Source organism: Salvelinus alpinus, chromosome 5, assembly GCF_045679555.1.
Source record: "Salvelinus alpinus chromosome 5, SLU_Salpinus.1, whole genome shotgun sequence".
Lineage (NCBI taxonomy): Eukaryota > Metazoa > Chordata > Actinopteri > Salmoniformes > Salmonidae > Salvelinus > Salvelinus alpinus.
The window spans coordinates 25,291,106-25,315,037 of record NC_092090.1 but is presented as its reverse complement, the minus strand read 5'-3'; the positions used below and the strand labels follow the sequence as shown (position 1 = coordinate 25,315,037).

Here is a 23,932-nt window from a genome sequence, read left to right as displayed (position 1 = left end):
GCTTCGGGTAAGACGAACCATCAAACATGCAAAGCTTCAATACAGAACTAAGATTGATTACCAGGACTTGTACTCAGAGCATGTGGGGACCAACTGGCAAGTGTCTTCATTGACATGTTCAACCTCTCCCTGACCGAGGCTGTAATACCTACATATTTCAAACAGACCACCACAGTCCCTGTGCCCAAGATAGCGAAGGTAACCTGCCTAAATGATTACCGCCCCGTAGCACTCCCGTTGGTAGCCATGAAGTGCTTTGAATAGTCATAGCTCACATCAACACCATCATGCCAGAAACCCTAGACCCACTCCAATTCCCATACTGCCCCAACAGATCCACAGATGATGCAATCTCAATCACACTCCACACTGCCCTTTCCCACCTGGACAAAAGGAACACCCATGTGAGAATGCTATTCATTGACAACAGCTCAGCGTTCAACACCATAGTGCCCACAAAGCTCATCACTAAGCTAAGGACCCTGGGACTAAACACCTCCCTCTGCAACTGGATCCTGGACTTTCTGATGTTGACCCTCAGGGGTGCGTCCTCCTGTACTCCCTGTTCACCCACGACTGCATGGCCAAGCATGACTCCAACACCATCATTACGTTTGCTGATGACACAACAGTGGTAGGCCTGATCACCGACAATGATGAGACAGCCTATAGGGAAGAGGTTAGAGACCTGGCAGTGTGGTGTCAGGACAACAACCTCTCAATGTGAGCAAGACAAAGGAGCTGACCGTGGACTATAGGAAAAGGAGGGCCGAACAGGCCCCATTAACATTGACAGGGCTGTAGTGGAGCGGGTCGAGAGTTTCAAGTTCCTTGGTGTCCACATCACCAACGAACTATCATGGTCCAAACACACCAAGACAGTTGTGAAGAGGGCAAGACAACACCTTTTCCCCCTCAGGAGACTGAAAAGATTTGGCACGGGTCCCCAGATCCTCAAATTTCTACAGCTGCATCCTGACCAGTTGCATCACTGTATGGCAACTGCTCGGCATCTGACCGGAAGGCGCTAGAGAGGGTAGTTCGTACGGCCCAGTACATCTCTGTGGCCAAGCTTCCTGACATCAGAACCTATATACTAGCTATATCCGAGGAAGGCCCAAAGAATTGTCAGACTCCAGGCAACCAAGTCATGAACTGTTCTCTCTGCTACCGCACGGCAAGCGGTACCGGTTAGCCAAGTCTAGGACCAAAAGGCTCCTTAACAGCTTCTACCCCCAAGCCATAAGACTGCTGAACAACTAAACTAATCAAATGGCCACCCAGACTATTTACATTGAGTACGGTTTAGGATTAGGGGTTAGGGAAAATAAGAGTTTGAATAGGACTGAATTGTGTCCCCCCACAAGGCTGTGTGTGTGTGTGACAGAGACAGCTGGAATCAGGCCTTAGGCCAGGGGTGTCAAACTCATGTCACGGAGTCTGAGTGTCTGCTGGTTTTTGTTTTTTTCCTTTCAATTAAGACCTAGACAACCAGATGAGGGGAGTTCCTTACTAATCAGTAACCTTAATCAAGTACAAGGGTGGAGGGAAAACCCGCAGACACTTGGCCCTTCTTGGAATGAGTTTGACACGTGCCTTAGGCCAACCTCCGCCCCTGCACTCAGTGACAGGAAGTCATATAGCCTAGTGATCAGGCAGGAGGAAGTGTCTGGACTGGAGTCACACTACAAATCATTCAGACTGGGAGGAGAGGAAGTCGCTCAGTACTTCTATTAAACACTTCAGACGTACTGTACCTTACCTGACCCCTGCCTCTGCAGATGCTCTGACAAAGATCAACCTTTGATATGGAAATCTCTGAAGGTTGAATGATGTCATCTTTTTAACACTAGAACCGCTTGGCATCTATGGACCCCCCTTCAAGCTAATGAGCAGTCATTTTGACTGCAACATTCTAACAGTGTAATTAATATATTTCATGTTATAGCAAAAATGATCATTTGGTTGTGTTTATGAAGGCCTTGGTTAACATGATAATCCGATTTGTATTTTATTTCAAATTACACAATAGCATTTTCCTTTCTGTGATGCTCAAACACAAAAATTCTAGTTTTTAATACATTTTATTTATGAAGTGCTTTGTTACGTCTATGAAACAGAAAGCATATGCTTAGAAGCATGGTAACAGCTTCTTTTTAGAAAGACTAAAGAAAATACACCAACCACCAAGAAGTAGAGTCAAAAGACGCACGGTCAAATGACAACATCAGTAGCATGAACATCATTAGAAGTAGGGTCAAAAGACACACGGTTAAATTATAACATCAGTAGCCTGAACATCATTAGAAGTAGGGTCAAAAGACACACGGTCAAATGACAACATCAGTAGCCTGAACATCATTAGAAGTAGGGTCAAAAGACACACGGTTAAATGATAACATCAGTAGCCTGAACATCATTAGAAGTAGGGTCAAAAGACGCACGGTTAAATTATAACATCAGTAGCCTGAACATCATTAGAAGTAGGGTCAAAAGACACACGGTTAAATGATAACATCAGTAGCCTGAACATCATTAGAAGTAGGGTCAAAAGACACACGGTCAAATGACAACATCAGTAGCCTGAACATCATTAGAAGTAGGGTCAAAAGACACACGGTCAAATGACAACATCAGTAGCCTGAACATCATTAGAAGTAGGGTCAAATGACACACGGTCAAATGATAACATCAGTAGCCTGAACATCATTAGAAGTAGGGTCAAATGACACACGGTCAAATGATAACATCAGTAGCCTGAACATCATTAGAAGTAGGGTCAAATGACACACGGTCAAATGACAACATCAGTAGCCTGAACATCATTAGAAGTAGGGTCAAATGACACACGGTCAAATGATAACATCAGTAGCCTGAACATCATTAGAAGTAGGGTCAAAAGACACACGGTCAAATGATAACATCAGTAGCCTGAACATCATTAGAAGTAGGGTCAAATGACACACGGTCAAATGATAACATCAGTAGCCTGAACATCATTTTAGGCACCAAGTGGTCTTGATAAATAGTGAATCTTGGCACAACAGCAATAATGACATTACAATGAATATGTGTTAATATGACAGTAGTCAAAAATAGAAAATTATTGTTAGCTCGTACTTCATCAGTTGGATTTAATTTAGCTATTATCTCTTGTCCTAACAGTTGACACAATTTTCTTAACTTTCACTTGCTTGACACACTTGTATCCGGTTTTAGTATCCGTTTTTCTCTTGCTTGTGTCCCGTTGTCTTGTCATTCTTCAGCACTGTTGAGTACAATGGCTGTGCAGGTGCCTTATTTTCCGCAGAGGGAGGGTGCTCCCGTCTCTGTTTGTTCATGGTGCCTGCCATACTGGTTTTCTATGCAAGCAACTTGTTCGCCAATGACAGTGAAGTGAAGAAATTGTTCATGGTGACAGTTCTCCCCTTGCTAATGTAAGGTTCCACAAGCCTCATCACCACATTCTCTGAAACTTGTGCCTGCTGCGAGATGTGGATATTTTCCCAGAGATTGAAAGCCGTTCAACATTTACGCTCTCGCTGTGTAGCGTCCTCCAAGTAGTCCAGAGTAGTCTCATAAGACTGGTTGGATTTGTTGTACTGATATAGGGAACATACCATTTTGAGATAATGATTAGAATGGATCAATACAATAGAATGGCCCTCCCTGTTCTTCATTCACAGTTGGTGATTCCACATCATACTTTACTTCATTTATTTCATCTGTTGTGTGTGTGAAATGAGTTTAGGCGTAGTTTAGGTTCAGTTTCAACTTGGGACTCCACTTTCAACTGTCGGAAGAAGGAGCAGAGCAGGCCCTACTGTTGGGAGGAGGAGCAGAGCAGGCCCTACTGTTGGGAGGAGGAGCAGAGCAGGCCCTACTGTTGGGAGGAGGAGCAGAGCAGGCCCTACTGTCGGGAGGAGGAGCAGAGCAGGCCCTACTGTCGGGAGGAGGAGCAGAGCAGGCCCTACTGTCGGGAGGAGGAGCAGAGCAGGCCCTACTGTCGGGAGGAGGAGCAGAGCAGGCCCTACTGTCGGGAGTTGGAGCAGAGCAGGCGCTACTGTCGGGAGTTGGAGCAGAGCAGGCCCTACTGTCGGGAGTTGGAGCAGAGCAGGCCCTACTGTCGGGAGTTGGAGCAGAGCAGGCCCTACTGTCGGGAGTTGGAGCAGAGCAGGCCCTACTGTCGGGAGTTGGAGCAGAGCAGGCCCTACTGTCGGGAGTTGGAGCAGAGCAGGCCCTACTGTCGGGAGTTGGAGCAGAGCAGGCCCTACTGTCGGGAGTTGGAGCAGAGCAGGCCCTACTGTCGGGAGGAGGAGGAGCAGAGCAGGCCCTACTGTCGGGAGTTGGAGCAGAGCAGGCCCTACTGTCGGGAGTTGGAGCAGAGCAGGCCCTACTGTCGGGAGTTGGAGCAGAGCAGGCCCTACTGTCGGGAGTTGGAGCAGAGCAGGCCCTACTGTCGGGAGGAGGAGGAGGAGCAGAGCAGGCCCTACTGTCGGGAGGAGGAGGAGCAGAGCAGGCCCTACTGTCGGGAGGAGGAGGAGCAGAGCAGGCCCTACTGTCGGGAGGAGGAGGAGCAGAACAGGCCCTACTGTCGGGAGGAGGAGGAGCAGAGCAGGCCCTACTGTCGGGAGGAGGAGGAGCAGAGCAGGCCCTACTGTCGGGAGGAGGAGGAGCAGAGCAGGCCCTACTGTCGGGAGGAGGAGGAGCAGAGCAGGCCCTACTGTCGGGAGGAGGAGGAGCAGAGCAGGCCCTACTGTCGGGAGGAGGAGGAGCAGAGCAGGCCCTACTGTCGGGAGGAGGAGGAGCAGAGCAGGCCCTACTGTCGGGAGGAGGAGGAGCAGAGCAGGCCCTACTGTCGGGAGGAGGAGGAGCAGAGCAGGCCCTACTGTCGGGAGGAGGAGGAGCAGAGCAGGCCCTACTGTCGGGAGGAGGAGGAGCAGAGCAGGCCCTACTGTCGGGAGGAGGAGGAGCAGAGCAGGCCCTACTGTCGGGAGGAGGAGGAGCAGAGCAGGCCCTACTGTCGGGAGGAGGAGGAGCAGAGCAGGCCCTACTGTCGGGAGGAGGAGGAGCAGAGCAGGCCCTACTGTCGGGAGGAGGAGGAGCAGAGCAGGCCCTACTGTCGGGAGGAGCAGAGCAGGCCCTACTGTTGGGAGGAGCAGAGCAGGCCCTACTGTTGGGAGGAGCAGAGCAGGCCCTACTGTTGGGAGGAGGAGGAGCAGAGCAGGCCCTACTGTTGGGAGGAGGAGGAGCAGAGCAGGCCCTACTGTTGGGAGGAGGAGGAGGAGCAGAGCAGGCCCTACTGTCGGGAGGAGCAGAGCAGGCCCTACTGTCGGGAGGAGCAGAGCAGGCCCTACTGTCGGGAGGAGCAGAGCAGGCCCTACTGTCGGGAGGAGCAGAGCAGGCCCTACTGTCGGGAGGAGCAGAGCAGGCCCTACTGTCGGGAGGAGCAGAGCAGGCCCTACTGTCGGGAGGAGCAGAGCAGGCCCTACTGTCGGGAGGAGCAGAGCAGGCCCTACTGTCGGGAGGAGGAGGAGCAGAGCAGGCCCTACTGTTGGGAGGAGGAGGGGCAAGGGGGGAAAACCATTCAAAGAAATGACATGCCCTCCTATAACTGGTTATTACACCAGTTCTGTTTGTGATATTAAGATTCTAACAACGGCGGTGTGTTTTTAGACTTATTTAGGAAAAGTCAAGGACGGAGTGGGCAAGAGTTAATTGCAGAGTAATAAAAACTAAAAAGTTAATGAGCTGTCAAAATGACTGCTTTAGGGTTCTAGTGTTAAGAGCTATCATTTTGAATGGGTTAAGAGTTTTGACATATCTTTGTGTTGGTGGAGGGTCGTCTCATAGCAGGATGGTATTAAGACCATTGGAATTTTAAACAAACGTAATGTTTAACCATGAGCCATGGTAACACCTGTAGAAGTTTAGAGATTTGACCGCCTCCTTCGGTCTCTCTTGGTCTGCGTCCGTCTCTCCTCCCTCTCCCCGCACCCCCTCCCAGGGAGAACATATTGAAGACAGCGAAGGCTCTGGTGGAGGACACTAAGATGTTGGTGTCTGGAGCAGCGTCCGGTCAGGACAAACTAGCCCAAGCTGCCCGGTCCTCAGCTAAGACCATCACACAGCTCACTGACGTGGTCAAACTGGGCGCCGCCAGCATCGGCTCTGACGACCCAGAGACACAGGTGACCTATTATTCATTTTAGGTGACATCTTCTGTTCCCAGAACAGTCCTTAGTGGACAGAATTACTGTACCATTTTAGACTGTTTTTAATTAATAAAACATAGGCCTACTGCAACTTTCCTTTCTTCAAAGAGACTGCTATTAAAAGTAGGAAGTACTGTAGCTATTTAGGGGGACCTATTGATGTACCCAACCTGGGATGGACTCTACCCCGGGTTGTGTCCTTAATAAGCTGATGTGTGTGTTCTGTATAGGTGGTTCTGATCAACGCAGTGAAAGACGTGGCTAAGGCCCTGGCTGAGCTCATAGGAGCCACTAAGTGTGCTGCGGGCAAGGCTGCAGACGACCCGTCCATGTACCAGCTGAAAAGTGCTGCTAAGGTAGGAGACCCAGTGAGACCCATATTGGACTCTCAGGCCACTGTCTCTAACAGGCATTGTTGCATCTTCATCCCTCCTGGCTGTAGCTTATTATACAGTTATTATACATCTTGTTGACAAAGTCTTTTTAGTCCAGCACTAGGCTTAATCTAGGCTTAATCTGTGTCCGGGCAACCGCCCCATTCTGTTTGAACTATGTCTAGTGCTCTGAAATAAAATATTGTAAGATGAAATCTTGTAATCTACGCCCAGTTGTCCCCCAGAAACATGGCAGACGTGAACGGGATGCCTCCTCAGTCTGATATGTGCGTAAAGGGTGTTCTGGTGAGCGCTTCCAGTACACCAGATGAAGGCATGCTGTCGTTGTGTGCCATAGCAGCAGATTTCCTCCCCCTCCTTTAGGCCTAGCCATTAATCAACATCCCATCTACCTCTTATATGCTAACGCCATGCTCTCATCTCAGCGCTAGTCAATGACCCAGCTAAGTGGAAAGGAAGCAAGATCTAAAATCACTGTCAGCCACTACCTACCTAGCGCATGCGGTGGGAATGTAGTTTAACAGACTGATGGACTGTGTCCCAAATGGTATCCTATTCCCTATATAGTGCTCTACTTGGGGCCCTAGTTAAAAGTAGTGCACTATACAGGGAATAGGATGCCATTTGAGACGCAGTCATAGTAATCCAGGGAACTCCTTTTAACCTGCTTTTGGACCTTCTCCAAGCCCTGAGGCAGACAGACGGTAGATAACAGGTAGAGTATGGCTTATATTAATTTCAGCTCAAACTGCAGTGCTGTGGTTCATGTTGATGGCTGTTGTGCTCCCCGTCTTTCAGTTCCATATGGTGTTTATGTACATAATAATACCAACAGCACACGCAAACTGTCAACAGAAAAAAAGGTTCATCTCTCCGCCCACCAAAGGCAAGATGTCTCTCTGATGCCCCCCAGTGCTGTCTCTCCCACTGACATCCTTGGACCTGTCTCCCCCATTGTCCCCCCTCTGGTAATCCACCAGGTGATGGTGACCAACGTGACGTCCCTGCTGAAGACGGTGAAGGCTGTGGAGGACGAGGCCACGCGGGGGACCAGAGCTCTGGAGGCCACCATTGAATGTATTAAACAGGAACTCACGGTAAGCAATCATCTATAAAGTTATTTAGTTAATCAATGACTTGCTTAGGATAGATGACAATGGACATGCTCTCTCACTTACGCTTTGTGGCCTAAACGTGTCCTCATGCTAAGCTGTAAATGCTTTAATAGTTACATACTATAAAAGCATTGACATATTGAATCATCAACCATAACGGTTTATATACTTGTCACTAGATGAACTCTAGAACGGCCCAGGCCTTGTGTTTTCCCTGCTATCCTTATCTTTAGTAACTGACAGAGGACCACAGATCTCCATTAGTTTGTGGTTCCAGCTCTAAGCTTTATCAGTATCCCCCCAGGACAGCCTCCTAGTGCAGCTACTACAACTAGAGCCTTGATCAAACACGGCTATTACCATGGGATCAATAAGATAAACCAGAGTTAAAACTCAACAACCAGGGTTGCCACATAGGGACACATTAGTATGCCTGTTGTGTGTTTGGTCATTATAGGACATAGCCCTGTTAGGTGTTACTGCACACAGCTGTACAATTCAACATTATATGGAGAGCTGTTTGATATTTTAAATCAGTGAGGTTTTTAAGAACATATTGAGTGTTGTATTTCTTCAGGTGTTCCAGTCTAAGGACGTCCCGGAGAAGTCGACCACGCCTGAAGAGTTCATCCGCATGACCAAGGGCATCACCACGGCAACAGCCAAAGCAGTGGCGGCTGGGAACTCTGCACGACAGGAGGATGTGATCTCCACAGCTAACCTGAGTCGCAAGGCCATCTTCGACATGCTGACCACATGCAAGGTTCTGATCAATACTCCTTACTAGGGAGATGCCCCCTACCTTCTGTCCCCTACCCTTCTATCCTGTATACTTAAACCCTGACCAGCACGGCCATTTTCAACATGCTGACTATATGCGAGGTTGTGATCATCCCTAGGCCCTAAACGTTGTAGATGTTAGAGGAAGAACAGATATTGATATTACTCCTCATCTCATCCATACTGACCACCTGGAAAGTGGATCATCTGACTCCTAACACTGTGTGTCTGTGTCCCTCAGCAAGCAGCTTACCACCAGGAGGTGAACAAGGACGTACGGAGCAGAGCGCTGCTCTACGGGACAGAGTGCACCACAGGTTACATTGACCTACTGGAGCATGTGCTGCTGGTAAGTTGGGTGGGGGTGGGTATGTCTGTGATTGAGAATAGAGTAATAGTGATGATGGGGATGTTTTCCTGAACCACCTCTACTCTGGGTGTATCTCCAGGTCCTCCAGGGGCCTACAGCAGAGCAGAAGCAGCAGCTGGTGTTCTACTCTAAACGTGTTGCTGGGGCTGTTACTGAACTCATCCAGACTGCTGAGGCCATGAAAGGTGAGAGAAGACACTTCACTCAACTACTGTACGCCTGGTTCATAATATAGGACAGTAATGATCATTTAGCAGATATACTGTATGTATCCAGAGTGTTCTTTTAACAGTCTGTTCCTGCCTTCTTTGCCACAGATGGTGGTAAGTTAAGAATGTAACCAGTTGTGATTCAGGGCTGACCATTCCATTGAGATTCATTGTTGAATTGTCCCTCTTTACAGGCTCGTTAGTCTAACAATATCCCCATTCATCCATCATGCTCTTCATTTTAGTTTCCTTCTCACCATAAAGACATGGTGAAATGCTCATCACCATGTCATTGCAGTCTGGATGCTCTTCATTTGCATATTTAATGTCACTGATAAGATAATTGCGATTCAATCTTAAACACACTTAATTTGCTGTGCATGCCGTGGCATTTGTTCTGTCTCTGTGGTCTCATTATTGTGAGGCATGCTCTGTTCATACACTGCTGTGTGTGTGGTAACTCACTGTGTGTGTGTTTCAGGCACAGAGTGGGTGGACCCAGAGGACCCCACAGTGATAGCAGAGACAGAGCTGTTGGGGGCGGCAGCGTCCATCGAAGCAGCGGCTAAGAAACTGGAGCAGCTGAAACCCAGAGCCAAGCCCAAGGTAGGAGACTACACCACCCACAACGCACCTCACAAGCCACATGGGTATTTTTAACCCCCAATTTCTACACTAATAACAGAAATGAGATGCATAAGTTGGAGCAAGAATGACAATCCTGTCAGTAATTTTGTCTTGGTGCTTGTCTCATTGTTGGGATGTTTGTCATTATGTGTTTGGCTGTCTGTTTAGAGACGGTGTCTCATCAGCTTTGACACTAAGACTGTGGTGTTCAGTCACCGTGAGTCAGTGTTAGATCCAGAGGGTGATGCTCTATTCACTATTTGAATGTCTAATACTTGTATTGTCTCTCCTCACATACAGTGAAACTAGTGGCAACCTCTCTGTCTCTGGATTTATTCATGTTTGTACAACCGTCTGTATGTACACCCGTCTGTCTACCAGTCTATCAGTCTGTCTGTAGCTGATATCATGAACATTGTTCAGGAGGAACACCCTACTCTGTTCTGACTTTGACCTTCTGCTCACCGCTCCCTCCTCTCTCCCGCCTCACTCTTTTCCTCTTTCAATCCCTTTCTCCCCCCCTTCCTGCTGTCTATGATTCTAACCCTTCTGTTCCTCCCTTCCTTCTCACTCACTCACTCCCTCTCTCGCTCTCCCTCTTCCTTTCTCTCTCTCCCTCTTCCTGTCCTGTAGTTCTAGTTGTAGCCCATCTGTCCCTATATACAAAGTACTCCTCTGATCAGAGTAAAAACCCTCGAAGCCTTCTCTGCAGGCCTCTGTCTGATATGTTTGATATATTAGGTTGTTATTCAATCCAACTATATATCAAACATATTTCTACAGTGTCCCGCCCTGTCTACAGACTGTGTGTGTGAGGGACTGGTCTAATCTTGGAATGACTTGGCATAGAATAGTTGTAAGTGTTTTGTGTTCTTACTTCGTTTAGTTTGCCCCAAATAACAGATGTTACTGAGAAGTTTCTGTAGTGCAGACAGTACGGATTTGTAAACAATCTGTGTCATTGAACTATTTTGAAATTGAAAGACTTGAACAGCTGTACTCTAAAACTCCAACATCAAAACCATTACGGTTGCTATGTAATATGATTGCCTCTTCCTGTGAGACGTCTGAGTTGTGACTGTCTCGTCTCCCCTTCAGCAAGCAGATGAAACGCTGGACTTTGAGGAGCAGATCCTGGAAGCAGCTCAGTCCATCGCTGCGGCCACCAGTGCCCTGGTCAAGTCTGCTTCAGCTGCCCAGAGAGAGCTGGTGGCTCAGGGCAAGGTGGGCTCTATTCCAGCTAACGCAGTGGATGATGGTCAGTGGTCCCAGGGTCTCATCTCAGCGGTACGTACACACACCTACACACACACAATCTAAATAAAGCCTCCAAATAACGTTTATCAATCCTTTTTTTGGAAGAGCTGGAATGAACACATCATTAATTGTAAGGGATTGCATCTTTGAAATGTATATGAAGCGTTCTCTCTGTGTTCTCTCCTACAGGCCAGGATGGTAGCAGCAGCCACCAGTAACCTGTGTGAGGCAGCTAATGCCTCGGTCCAGGGCCAAGTCAGTGAGGAGAAGCTGATCTCGTCAGCCAAGCAGGTGGCAGCCTCCACAGCCCAGCTCCTAGTGGCCTGTAAGGTTAAAGCTGACCAGGACTCTGAGGCCATGAGGAGACTACAGGTACTAGGATGATGAATAACAAATTGCCCCTTGCCTCCTAGGCACTCCTGTAGATCTTACACGCCTATCTAATTGTTTCAGATCTGGAGGGGTGCAGGGGGAGACGGGGCTCGGGGTCAATTTGGAATTCAGTGTAACCCCACAAACACACATCTTGTTATTAGCATTGTGTAATAGTTGTAACATGTTATGTGGTATGATATTGATGGACTGTCCTGCCAAAGGCTGCTGGTAACGCAGTAAAGAGGGCGTCGGACAACCTGGTCCGAGCGGCCCAGAAAGCAGCGTTCCACAAGGCAGACGATGACAACGTGGTGGTCAAGACCAAGTTTGTGGGAGGAATTGCTCAGGTGAGACTTCAGGGCTCTGGCAGACTCCACAGTGACATGTAGACTGTTCAAACCAGATTTACTCTTGTCAAGCCTTTCAGTTCTGTAAGTGGACACATTAAGAACAACTCCAAGCATTTATCAGGAGCTGACAGCACTGTACAGTATGTTGTACAGGCTGCTTTGAATCAGGTGTTGTGTAGTAACTGGTGCCTGTTCTATCCTAGTGTTAATTAGCTAGGTGTTGTGTAGTAACTGGTGCCTGTTCTATCCTAGTGTTAATTAGCTAGGTGTTGTGTAGTAACTGGTGCCTGTTCTATCCTAGTGTTAATTAGCTAGGTGTTGTGTAGTAACTGGTGCCTGTTCTATCCTAGTGTTAATTAGCTAGGTGTTGTGTAGTAACTGGTTCCTGTTCTATCCTAGTGTTAATTAGCTAGGTGTTGTGTAGTAACTGGTTCCTGTTCTATCCTAGTGTTAATTAGCTAGGTGTTGTGTAGTAACTGGTGCCTGTTCTATCCTAGTGTTAATTAGCTAGATGTTGTGTAGTAAGTGGTGCCTGTTCTATCCTAGTGTTAATTAGCTAGGTGTTGTGTAGTAACTGGTGCCTGTTCTATCCTAGTGTTAATTAGCTAGGTGTTGTGTAGTAACTGGTGCCTGTTCTATCCTAGTGTTAATTAGCTAGGTGTTGTGTAGTAACTGGTGCCTGTTCTATCCTAGTGTTAATTAGCTAGGAGTTGTGTAGTAACTGGTGCCTGTTCTATCCTAGTGTTAATTAGCTAGATGTTGTGTAGTAAGTGGTGCCTGTTCTATCCTAGTGTTAATTAGCTAGGTGTTGTGTAGTAACTGGTGCCTGTTCTATCCTAGTGTTAATTAGCTAGGTGTTGTGTAGTAACTGGTGCCTGTTCTATCCTAGTGTTAATTAGCTAGATGTTGTGTAGTAACTGGTGCCTGTTCTATCCTAGTGTTAATTAGCTAGGTGTTGTGTAGTAAGTGGTGCCTGTTCTATCCTAGTGTTAATTAGCTAGGTGTTGTGTAGTAACTGGTGCCTGTTCTATCCTAGTGTTAATTAGCTAGGTGTTGTGTAGTAACTGGTGCCTGTTCTATCCTAGTGTTAATTAGCTAGGTGTTGTGTAGTAACTGGTGCCTGTTCTATCCTAGTGTTAATTAGCTAGATGTTGTGTAGTAAGTGGTGCCTGTTCTATCCTAGTGTTAATTAGCTAGGTGTTGTGTAGTAACTGGTGCCTGTTCTATCCTAGTGTTAATTAGCTAGGAGTTGTGTAGTAACTGGTGCCTGTTCTATCCTAGTGTTAATTAGCTAGATGTTGTGTAGTAAGTGGTGCCTGTTCTATCCTAGTGTTAATTAGCTAGGAGTTGTGTAGTAACTGGTGCCTGTTCTATCCTAGTGTTAATTAGCTAGGTGTTGTGTAGTAACTGGTGCCTGTTCTATCCTAGTGTTAATTAGCTAGGTGTTGTGTAGTAACTGGTGCCTGTTCTATCCTAGTGTTAATTAGCTAGATGTTGTGTAGTAACTGGTGCCTGTTCTATCCTAGTGTTAATTAGCTAGGTGTTGTGTAGTAAGTGGTGCCTGTTCTATCCTAGTGTTAATTAGCTAGGTGTTGTGTAGTAACTGGTGCCTGTTCTATCCTAGTGTTAATTAGCTAGGTGTTGTGTAGTAACTGGTGCCTGTTCTATCCTAGTGTTAATTAGCTAGGTGTTGTGTAGTAAGTGGTGCCTGTTCTATCCTAGTGTTAATTAGCTAGGTGTTGTGTAGTAAGTGGTGCCTGTTCTATCCTAGTGTTAATTAGCTAGGTGTTGTGTAGTAACTGGTGCCTGTTCTATCCTAGTGTTAATTAGCTAGGTGTTGTGTAGTAAGTGGTGCCTGTTCTATCCTAGTGTTAATTAGCTAGGTGTTGTGTAGTAAGTGGTGCCTGTTCTATCCTGTGTCCAGATCATAGCAGCCCAGGAGGAGATGCTGAGGAAGGAGAGAGAGCTGGAGGAGGCCAGGAAGAAGCTGGCTCAGATCAGACAGCAGCAGTACAAGTTCTTACCCAGTGAACTACGGGAGGACGAGAACTGAGCTATACCCTGCTGCATTGCCATGCTGCCGCTGTGTGTGTGTGTGTGTGTGTGTGTGTGTGTGTGTGTGTGTGTGTGTGTATTGAGCGCATTTGTACCTGTGTGTGTATATGTAGTATGTTACCACACACACGAGCGGTGGCCCAAATTGACTTTCTCAGTGTGCAGCAAGGTTAAGTTGGCCTTTTAATGTGCCCACTCAACCAGTGGGGTCAAGCCCAGAATGGGACATGGATAGCCACTGTCTACTACACCTGCAGGGGTCTTTAACTACCAGGAGTTGTCTACTACCACTATGACTTGGCTTGTAACGGTCTGTTACCCTGCATTACCTGCCAGTTAACCTACACCGGAATAGTCTTCTCTAGAAGCAATGGATTTGTAACAGGTGAACAAGCTGAAAATGTGCATCCTAATAGTTTGAATGTCTTTCTCTATGGAGCTATACATTTGATGTGATTAGATACCAGTGTTGACATTGAATCTCCAAACTAAGGGGATATTTCTAGATGTTAGCATGGTCTTAACCTTTTGGCCGGACTTTCTTTCATAAAGGAAGAAGAGTGTGATATGTTAGGTGCATACAGTACATTAGGCATTTACACACACATTGCTATTAATTTCCTCTTTTGTGAGAAATTATAGCATTTCATAGATATTACTAGTGTTTGAAATGCCACACGTATGTGATTTGACCCTTATGTCAGCTTGTGGTCTATATATATATATATATATATATCTATCCTCCTTGTCAGACAGCAAGTAATTCAGACAGTTGAGGTATTTGGAGCATATTGAAGAATAGCTTATGGATCTTATTTCATGGAAGCATTTTTTGTCGCATTGACCGTTCGGGTTGCGTAGACCCTTTTTAAAAACCCTTGTTTAGATGTGCTCTTGACACTGAAGATTGAAATGTACCTAGTGTTGAGGGCTCTGGTCAAAGGTAGTGCCCTATAAACGCTTAAATTTGCGTCTAATTGCTGGAGACCTCTTTACAACAACCTCTTATGATGCATTACAATCTAGTACTTTATTATTTCTGTGATTTGGAGACGAAGTTACTACAGAATAACATTTTTAGCAAGTTAAGATACTCTGACATTTACAGTAAGCTTAACTAGTCTCATCCCTTCCACTACTACAGATCTCCTAGCCCTGCATAACCTGGACCGTGGACAGTCAGTTAACTGGCTTCCTTCTACTATTCTCATTAGTTTACAGTTGATATTGAGCCATACAGCTGGAACTGATGTTCATGAAGCAATACTATGAAGGTGCTGTAGGGGGCAGTGTTGGTGTCCTCACAGCCTCCTGACAAGCAGTGTAATGAAGTGCATCCAGGCAATCTGAAAAAAGATTCTCATTGATAAAGCGTGATTTCTCTACAACTCATAATGCAAACTTAAATGGATGGCTCTGATATTGTAACACCCCAGACCTCTTGAATGAATGTGAAGTGGTAAATCTTTGTTGACTATACACAATGTACTGTGCTTCTGTTGGTTACCCCTGCTGTCTTATACGGGGCAGAGTCCCCCATCCCTCCATAGGGGCCTGTTGGACCACTACCGTGGATCACGTCCTGTTGTTGTTCACCTGTTGAATCCGTCTCACTCTTACTCTAATGGTGCTTTGTGTAACTCTAGTGGGAAGTACTACTATTGCAGTATATTTACCTTCTGTTTGCCAGGGTTGTGTTCATTATGCACCAAAAGGAGGAAAACGGAGGAGTGACTACCTAGAATTGTCCAATAGAACAACAAAAAAATCCTAATGAACACAACCCAGGTTTGGTTTTGCTTATGGTTTTACTAGTTTTATGGACAGTCAGTGAGTGTCGGTTAGCAAACAAATCATTATTGTGAGGTAAAATTCTGCTCTTGCGTGTCAGTCATATGCATAGCTTCTGGGTTCTATTATTTTCGGAACAGAAAATACATCTACACGACGCACTGAATGGTATTGGTATTCTGAACTGCACATGAGGACAATAACCCCTAACAAACTGCAAACGGTCCATGTTAAACGTGTTTTACTCCGTATTGATGTGTAACAGTAGGCTCTACAGTTCAAACGCTGGTACAGTTCTGTCAGAGTTCACGCATCTGGTCTTTGTAGTATTATGTCATTAGTGCCTTAGTCTCTAGCTCATACAGCGTCTGGTCTGCTTGTGACAACTTATCTAGCTGGATAAAGGAGTGTGGTCAGTATCAATGAGTAGGGCCTTGTTGTTCCTGTCATAGCCTATTACCAAGACTTTTAGGTCCCATAGAGATGAAAAACACGGCCTCACAGGTACTACTGCGTTGTCCTATAAACTGTACCTCTGTCCCCATCTTTCTGCCTGATGCAACCATGGCCTTGAGGGCAGAGACGAGTGTGTCGCTGTGTAAAAAGTACCATCACTATATGTATACGATATATATGAAGACAACACATTTTTGTACTGCATTCCATGGGCATGTACCAAGATGCTTCTGAACTCTGTATGACAGAATGGAGTCTGTTGTTCGGTTATTGTATGTTACAAGTAAATCATAGGATTCACACACTCCGGACAATAGGTCTGTACTCTGCTGTCTCACAAAAGTTTTATGGATTGAATTTGTTTTTTCTTTCTCTTTTAAGCCACGAGGAATAGTTTTTTTAAGGATGAATGTGATAAGGATATTAAGATGTATAGCTGTCACTGTTAATGTAGTGTGACACATTTCAATGGTAGGGAGAAACTGTTCATACCTGTGTGTTTGTCCCATAATGAATTCAATGATAATTAAAGTGCAGTTCTACAAGAAAGATAGATATGAAGTGACAATGACCTACAGTATGGAAACTATTTATCTGGCCACAAGAAAACATATTTTTTGTATTCACTGAAAATAAAGGGTTTCAAAGTAATATGGCCTGCAGAATTGTGTTTTTACCTGTTGTGTTTTTGTTGTCTTGTTGAATAGAGGAGTGTGATCATGAATGGACAGGCTAACATTGTCTGATTCCTGCAGCCTTCTCCTAGACTAATCTACATTCTCAGGTTCAGGCCAGCTGGAAATCAAGTCACAGATGACCGAGAAGTTGTTGCTGTTTAAAGATGAGGTGAAAGCCTGTGACAGACTAATGACATGTATACTGTAGTAAAGCTTTAATAATCACAAATCCTAGCATCACATCCTGCACATAAAAACATGCACTACTAGCACAATAACAGAACATGATCCTGTGGTTTGAGGAGACTTACTGCTCTAGAGGTGACTTTTTCAGGCAGTGTCCCTTTAAGCAGCTCCTCTGTCAGTGAAGGTAGATTATATTTCTGAGTCAGCAGTGAGCCTTGTGCTAAATTTAGCTGGTGTTGGTTAGAGCTGAGACAGGTACTAATTCTGGCCCGCTCTAAAATCTGAGGAGGGAGGTGATTTGTAAATTACACTGGCACAGCTGCTCCCTCCTTCTGCAGGATAATACCCAGAATTCTTGGCAGGAAGGGTGAATCTCAGTACTATAATCGCTGATCTCAAGGTGCTGGACAGGTGAAAGCAAAATGGCACCCATCCGATCCTTTAAATCAGTGAAGTAGGACAATCTACTGGTTCACAATTGGAATTGTGTAGCCCCATAAAATAGCCTACAAGCTTCATATGGTCAAGTATCGCGGGGCCGCCCTTCCAAATCTCGTCTTGTTGACACGTGAGAAGCCTGAGCTATATGTGGTTCAATGTGTTCCCTTCAATCAGTTTTGAAAGGAAACTTCTCTGTTAGAACATATTGGGAAGTAAAAGTCAAGAGTGTAGGTACTTTTTTTTTGTTGTCTTTTGTCTGAGGCAAGCTGACTCTTAGAATCCTCCCACCCTAACTCTTTGGCGTACATGCTGCCACAGAGGGAAAATGAGACACCAATGACATAACGTTCCCAGGCCAGCTGCAGTCACCCTTTTAAATGCTGCACCCAGAGCTACACATAGACATCACTCATGGATGTTATCTGTGGGTGGGTGACCTCAGAGGTAGCAAGCTTCTGCTCCGCCCAAACCACATTGTAAATGAGATGGGTAGCTGTTGTCAAGCAATTGTTTAGCGTGTCGGTCTCTGTCTTTCGAAGCACCCAAATGGTGTGAAAAATGAACAGGAATTGTTCAACTAGTCTTGACATTGTGAAGATGAAATCATCTGCCTTTCTCAAAGTTCTTAAACTATAGTGAAATGCGGGGGTTTGAAAACCTCTCTGCACCCATGTGTTACAATACAGGTGCGTATGGAAGCCTTTGGAAGGAATACAATTTAGCTAATGATCCCATTGTGGAATTGTACTACTCTGAGAATGTAGACAAAGTCTACTGCATTTCAAGCCCCTTTTCACCTGACCCATTGTGCTAAGATTTTTTTTATCAAAATACCTGAAAGTACTGGTTAACGAAGAGGACTGCCAGAGGTCTGTAGGGTTCACATAGTTATTACCAGAGACCATTACACTGACACTCACCCACGACCGCGTTACAACTGACCTCGTTACCACCGACCGCATTACAGGACCACATACTTCCCACCAGCCTGAGAATTCTGGGAATACTCTACTCACCCCAATGCTATTGTCATTGGTATGGGATTGAGGGGTATACTGTTATGATGGGCTTAGAGGCATCAAGGAAGCACATGTATTACATGACTGACAGAGAGATACAGTAAGTTTTATGTTATCCCAAGTTCCCAGTAATGGAGGGCCATAGAATCATAGGGTCAGATACTTCAGTAGTAAAAGGGTTTATCACTTCCCCAGTAAGAATACCTAAATAGAATTTACACAGTTAAGTTAACTCTGTGTAAATTAAATTCCATGTACTTTGTTTCGGCCCAGCCTGGTCGCTGAGCTATTTTGGAGTTGGCTATACAGCACAAACAGATCTGGGACCAGGATTTCAGAGGCCCAAGATGCTTTGCTAGACTTTTTTTAAAGCATTATGATGAGTTGGCCAGGTACTGTGTTTGTGTATCTGTGTCTAGTATCTGTCTCCATTAGCCCCAAATGTCCTGGGATAGCATGGCTTCTGCTCTGATCTCTGTGTATGAGCGGTCTATGTGGTCTTTGCCTGGCAGCAGTTGGACAAAACCCAGGCTAACAAGAGAATGACAGCTGCCTGCCATAAAATGAGATGGGCAGACACCCCAGGGAGAACATTAGTGATCACTGCAAACTATTCATCTAATGCTTTAGTCTGCTTCAAAGTACATACAGTGCCTTCAGAAAGTATTCATACTCCTTGACTTATTCCACATTTTGTTGTGTTAGTCTTATTTTCTAAATGGATTCATTTTCTCACCCATCTATACACAATACCCCATAATGGCAAAGCGAAAACGTGTTTTTATGAATTATTGCTAATTTATTGAAAATTCAAGTATTCACACCACTCAGTCAATACTTTGTAGAAGCACCTTTGGCAGCGATTACAGCTGTGAGTCTTTCTGGGTGAGTCTCTCTGGGTGAGAGCTTTCCACACCTGGATTGTGCAACATTTGCACATTATTCTTTTAATAATTCTAGGATTCCACTAGGATCTTTCCTCGAGGATTGGTCCTGTGCTTAGCTCCATTCTGTTACTTTTTTATCCTGAAAAACTACCCAGTCCTTAAAGATTACAAGCATGCCCATAACATGATGCAGCCGCCACTATGTTTGAAAATATAGACAGTGGTACTCAGTAATGTGTTGTATTGGATTTGCACCAAACAACATTTTGTATTCAGGACAAAAAGATAATTGCTTTGCCACATTTTTTGCAGTATTAGTGCCTTGTTGAAAACAGATCTTTTCTAATATTATTTGGAGTAACTACAATGTTATTGTTATTGATCAATCCTCAGTTTTCTCTGTAACTGTTTTAAAGTTACCATTGGTAAAATCCCTGAGTGGTTTCCTAACCTCTCCGGCAACTGAGTTAGGTAGGAAGTCTGTACCCCCCCCTCTCCCCAGCGTGTTGATATCCTTCGTATCCATAGCCAGAATGATTTTGCAGTGCATGGTGATCGAACAGGTTTCCAGGTATATTCATCAGCGGTATAGGGAGGGTGAAATCTGTGAATACAAGAATATATATTATGCTGTTGATTAACAAAACGTGTGCGACAGTATTCATACCTTGGTTTTTGTGGTAAATGTGAATAAAAAAACTGTTCACTTTTGACAACTTTTTTATATACATACAGTTGAAGTCGGAAGTTTACATACACTTAGGTTGGAGTCATTAAAACTCGTTTTTCAACCACTCCATAAATTTCTTGTTAACAAACTATAGTTTTGGCAAGTCGGTTAGGACATCTACTTAGTGCATGACGCAAGTAGTTTTTCCAACAATTATTTACAGACAGATTTTTTCACTTATAATTCACTGTATCACAATTCCAGTGGGTAAGAAGTTTACATACACTGAGTTGACTGTGCCTTTAAACAGCTTGGAAAATTCCAGAAAATTATGTAATGGCTTTAGAAGCTTCTGATAGGCTAATTGACATCATTTGAGTCAATTGGAGGATGTAATTCAAAGGCCTACCTTCAAACTCAATGCCTCTTTGCTTGACATCATGGGAAAATCAAAAGAAATCATCCAACACCTCAGAAAACAATTGGAGACCTCCACAAGTCTGGTTCATCCTTGGGAGCAATTTCCAAACGCCTGAAGGTACCACGTTCATCTGTACAAACAATAGTACGCAAGTATAAACACCATGGGACCACGTAGCCGTAATACCGCTCAGGAAGGAGACGCATTCTGTCTCCTAGAGATGAACGTACTTTGATGCGAAAGGTGCAAATCAATCCCAGAACATCAGCAAAGGACCTTTTGAAGATGCTGGAGGAAACAGGTACAAAAGTATCTATATCCACAGGAAAACTAGTCCTATATCGACATAACCTGAAAGGCCACTCAGCAAGGAAGAAGCCACTGCTCCAAAACCGCCATAAAAAAGCCAGACTACGGTTTGCAACTGCACATGGGGAGAAAGATTGTACTTTTTAGAGAAATGTCCTCTGGTCTGACGAAAGAAAAACAGAACTGTTTGGCCATAATGACCATCGTTATGTTTGGAGGAAAAAGGGAGAGGCTTGCAAGCCGAAGAACACCATCCCAACTGTGAAGCATGGGGGTGGCAGCATGATGTTGTGTGGGTGCTTTGCTGCAGGAGGGACTGGTGCATTTCACAAAATATATGGCATCATGAGGAGAGGAAAATTGTGGATATATTGAAGCAACATCTCAAGACATCAGTCAGGAAGTTAAAGCTTGGTCGCAAATGGGTCTTCCAAATGGACAATGACCCCAAGCATACTTTAAAAGTTGTGGCAAAAATGGCTAAAGGACAACAAAGTCAAGGTATTGGAGTGGCCATCACAAAGCCCTGACCTCAATCCTATAGAAAATCTGTGGGCAGAACTGAAAAAGTGTGTGAGTTGACTGTGCCTTTAAACAGCTTGGAAAATTCCAGAAAATTATGTAATGGCTTTAGAAGCTTCTGATAGGCTAATTGACATTATTTAAATCAATTGTAGGATGTAATCCTAAGAGCTGACCTTCAAGCTCAGGGCCTCTTTGCTTGACATCATGGGAAAATCAAAAGAAATCGTCCAGGAATTCAGTGAAACAACTGGAGACTTTCACAATGTATGGTTCGTGCTTGAGGTGTAATGTCCAAGCTTCCTGACAGGTACCACGTGTCATTTGTACGAATAATAGTCCACATAATCTAAGTACCACGTAACCGTCCTGAGTAGTGATGCTATTCGGGCGGGAGGGTGCGGGCAGTAATCGGTTGAAGAGCATGCACTTAGTTTTACTTGCATTTAAAAGCAGTTGGAGTCCTCGGAAGGAGTGTTGTATGGCATTGAAGCTCGTTTGGAGGTTTGTTAGCACAGTGTCCAAAGAAGGGCCAGATGTATACAGAATGGTGTCTTCTGTGTAGAGGTGGATCAGAGAATCACCAGCAGCAAGAGCGACATCATTGATATATACAGAGAAAAGAGTCGGCCCGAGAACTGAACCCTGTGGCACCCCCATAGAGACTGCCAGAGGTCCGGACAACAGGCCCTCCGATTTGACACACTGAACTCTATCTGAGAAGTAGTTGGTGAAGCAGGCGAGGCAGTCATTAGAGAAACCAAGGCTGTTGAGTCTACCGATAAGAATGCGGTGATTGACAGTCGAAAGCCTTGGCCAGGTCGATGAAGACGGCTGCACAGTACTGTCTTTTATCGATGGCGGTTATGATATCGTTTAGGACCTTGAGCGTGGTTGATGTGCACCCATGACCAGCTCGGAAACCAGATTGCATAGTGGAGGAGGTACGGTGGGCCTACATGTGATCTGCATAACATTCATGCGACAAACCAATACCAATTGTACATACCCTTTGTGTGCCTCCTCGTCAGTATACCTGCAGACACAGACACACACAAATAAGTTGGCAGTTCAGTCATCTGCGCCTAATGCAGCTGTAGCTTTCAACATATTCTTACCTCTTTGTTGATTGACATCCACTGAATTGTGTCCATTTTCTGTTTTAGAACTAATTTTAAAAGCGAGAAAGTGCCAAACACAGCCATTTGCACAAATATGAAAAGATAGATAGTATCACCATAAAACAATATCAATTTAGATCATACAAGGGAGAAACCTTAAATTGAGGGGATCTTACAAATGTTTTAAGTGCCTGAACCTCTGTTTTCTCAAATTCAAATCCAAATGTTTCTGTTGGGCAGTTAGTTCTTGGGGGTTCTTGCAGGTGCCTAAGGAGGTTACTTGATGAACCCCACCTCCTATGGGGTTCTTGGAAGTAACTTTTGGGGTCATTTACAGTGCCAATAACCCTAAAGTTCTTCAAAGAACTTTGAGGATCTTAGAAGAACCCTTGTTGAAGCCCTATGGACAGTATGTAACAGGTGCAACTTGTGCAAACAAGACGCTCCTATAAATACCCCTCAAGAAAACATGGGAGGAACAGAGAGGACAAGAAGAAGATGTTGTTTGAGTAGATGTCGCTGAGCCAACCCAGGATATGGTGATATAAAGACGTCATTGTTTGTGTTGTTGTTCTGTTCTTCTCCTTTATGGGGTATAGGCCTACAACAGCAGTACCTTTCACACACATATCACCTAAAGTTTAAACCAATGTTATGTATGTATGAGTACTGTAAAGTAAAATGTACTATAAATGTAAGTACTAGACATCATTTTTTCATTATCTTCCCCATAAAGATATATCCTAGAAATAATTTAGCTAAAAGTGAACTAGAGGGTATATGTCCATACCATGCAGCCAATCACAGTGTGTTTGGACAGGTCTCTGGTTCCTCCTCCACTGTCCATGTGTGACAGCTGTGACTGACTCCCCTGGACCTGTGAACTGTCAGAGGAAGAGGGGGATTGCTGAAATGCCAAAGCACTCGTTTCTTTCCCTGTGGCCATTTTGAATGAACTCCAAGGCACTTATAATCTCGATGACATGCCACTGTTGAATATAACACTATCTGATGCCCCTCTTCAGACTGTGAACAATATCTTGAGGGACTTGTTGACGTGCTCCTCTCCTCTCTACCGTGTGGTATCACTGACAGAACACTTCAGCATAGATAATATGACACCCCTCCCAGGGACAATCCCTTTTAAACATTATACTAAATTTGTCTGCTTTAATAACTGCTTATTTTGTCTTTGGAGATCAGAGTTACATGACCCCATCTCTCAGGTGTTATGATTCATAGTGGAGACATGATTCATAATCAAGAGGGGTCAATGGCTAAACTAAGTGTGGGCGACAATTATTTTAAACATGAATTTGGTTGGAGGAATGGTAACATAAACAACGATTACTATGCCATTATTTATTCCTATAAATATTACTCTATCAAGCCTTCTTTGAACTGCTGTGTTGAGCAAATGTAAGTTATCCTACCAGAATGAAATGAGCAATTCCAGTCAAAGATCATGTTTTTGTTGTCCACCTTCACTTCCTTGTGCATAAACTGACCCCCACTCCCCAAACTGACTTCCTTGGCTGTAGCCTACGTCTCAGAACAGTGTTTGAAAAAGGAACAGACGTCTTTGAGGGGGTGCCACTTTCTCGCCCATAACCCATATATAGTCTTATCAACGGTAAAATGTATTGGATCAGCGAATTGCCGAGGAGAGCCATAAAAAAGGCAG

General features: G+C 44.9%; 1 protein-coding gene and 1 long non-coding RNA gene across 2 annotated transcripts in view; one reads left to right on the top strand and one right to left on the bottom strand.

Moving 5' to 3' along the window:
* Positions 1-16,646, top strand: part of LOC139575815 (talin-2-like) — a 130,882-nt gene extending 114,236 nt beyond the window's left edge. The window contains exons 47-57 of the mRNA XM_071401144.1: positions 6,008-6,191; positions 6,446-6,571; positions 7,591-7,707; positions 8,303-8,488; positions 8,747-8,854; positions 8,955-9,060; positions 9,566-9,690; positions 10,810-10,998; positions 11,158-11,340; positions 11,565-11,690; positions 13,618-16,646. Coding sequence (XP_071257245.1) covers positions 6,008-6,191; positions 6,446-6,571; positions 7,591-7,707; positions 8,303-8,488; positions 8,747-8,854; positions 8,955-9,060; positions 9,566-9,690; positions 10,810-10,998; positions 11,158-11,340; positions 11,565-11,690; positions 13,618-13,746 — 1,579 coding nt within the window. The 3' untranslated portion in view covers positions 13,747-16,646. The remainder of the gene's footprint in view (positions 1-6,007; positions 6,192-6,445; positions 6,572-7,590; positions 7,708-8,302; positions 8,489-8,746; positions 8,855-8,954; positions 9,061-9,565; positions 9,691-10,809; positions 10,999-11,157; positions 11,341-11,564; positions 11,691-13,617) is intronic.
* A 2,450-nt stretch (positions 16,647-19,096) lies between these two features.
* On the bottom strand, positions 19,097-23,902 carry LOC139575818 (uncharacterized). Its single transcript, XR_011675015.1, has 4 exons — positions 23,682-23,902; positions 23,039-23,132; positions 22,137-22,163; positions 19,097-19,809 (listed from the first exon to the last, which is right to left on the bottom strand). It is a non-coding gene; the product is annotated as an uncharacterized lncRNA (long non-coding RNA).
* Positions 23,903-23,932: the final 30 nt, after the last annotated feature.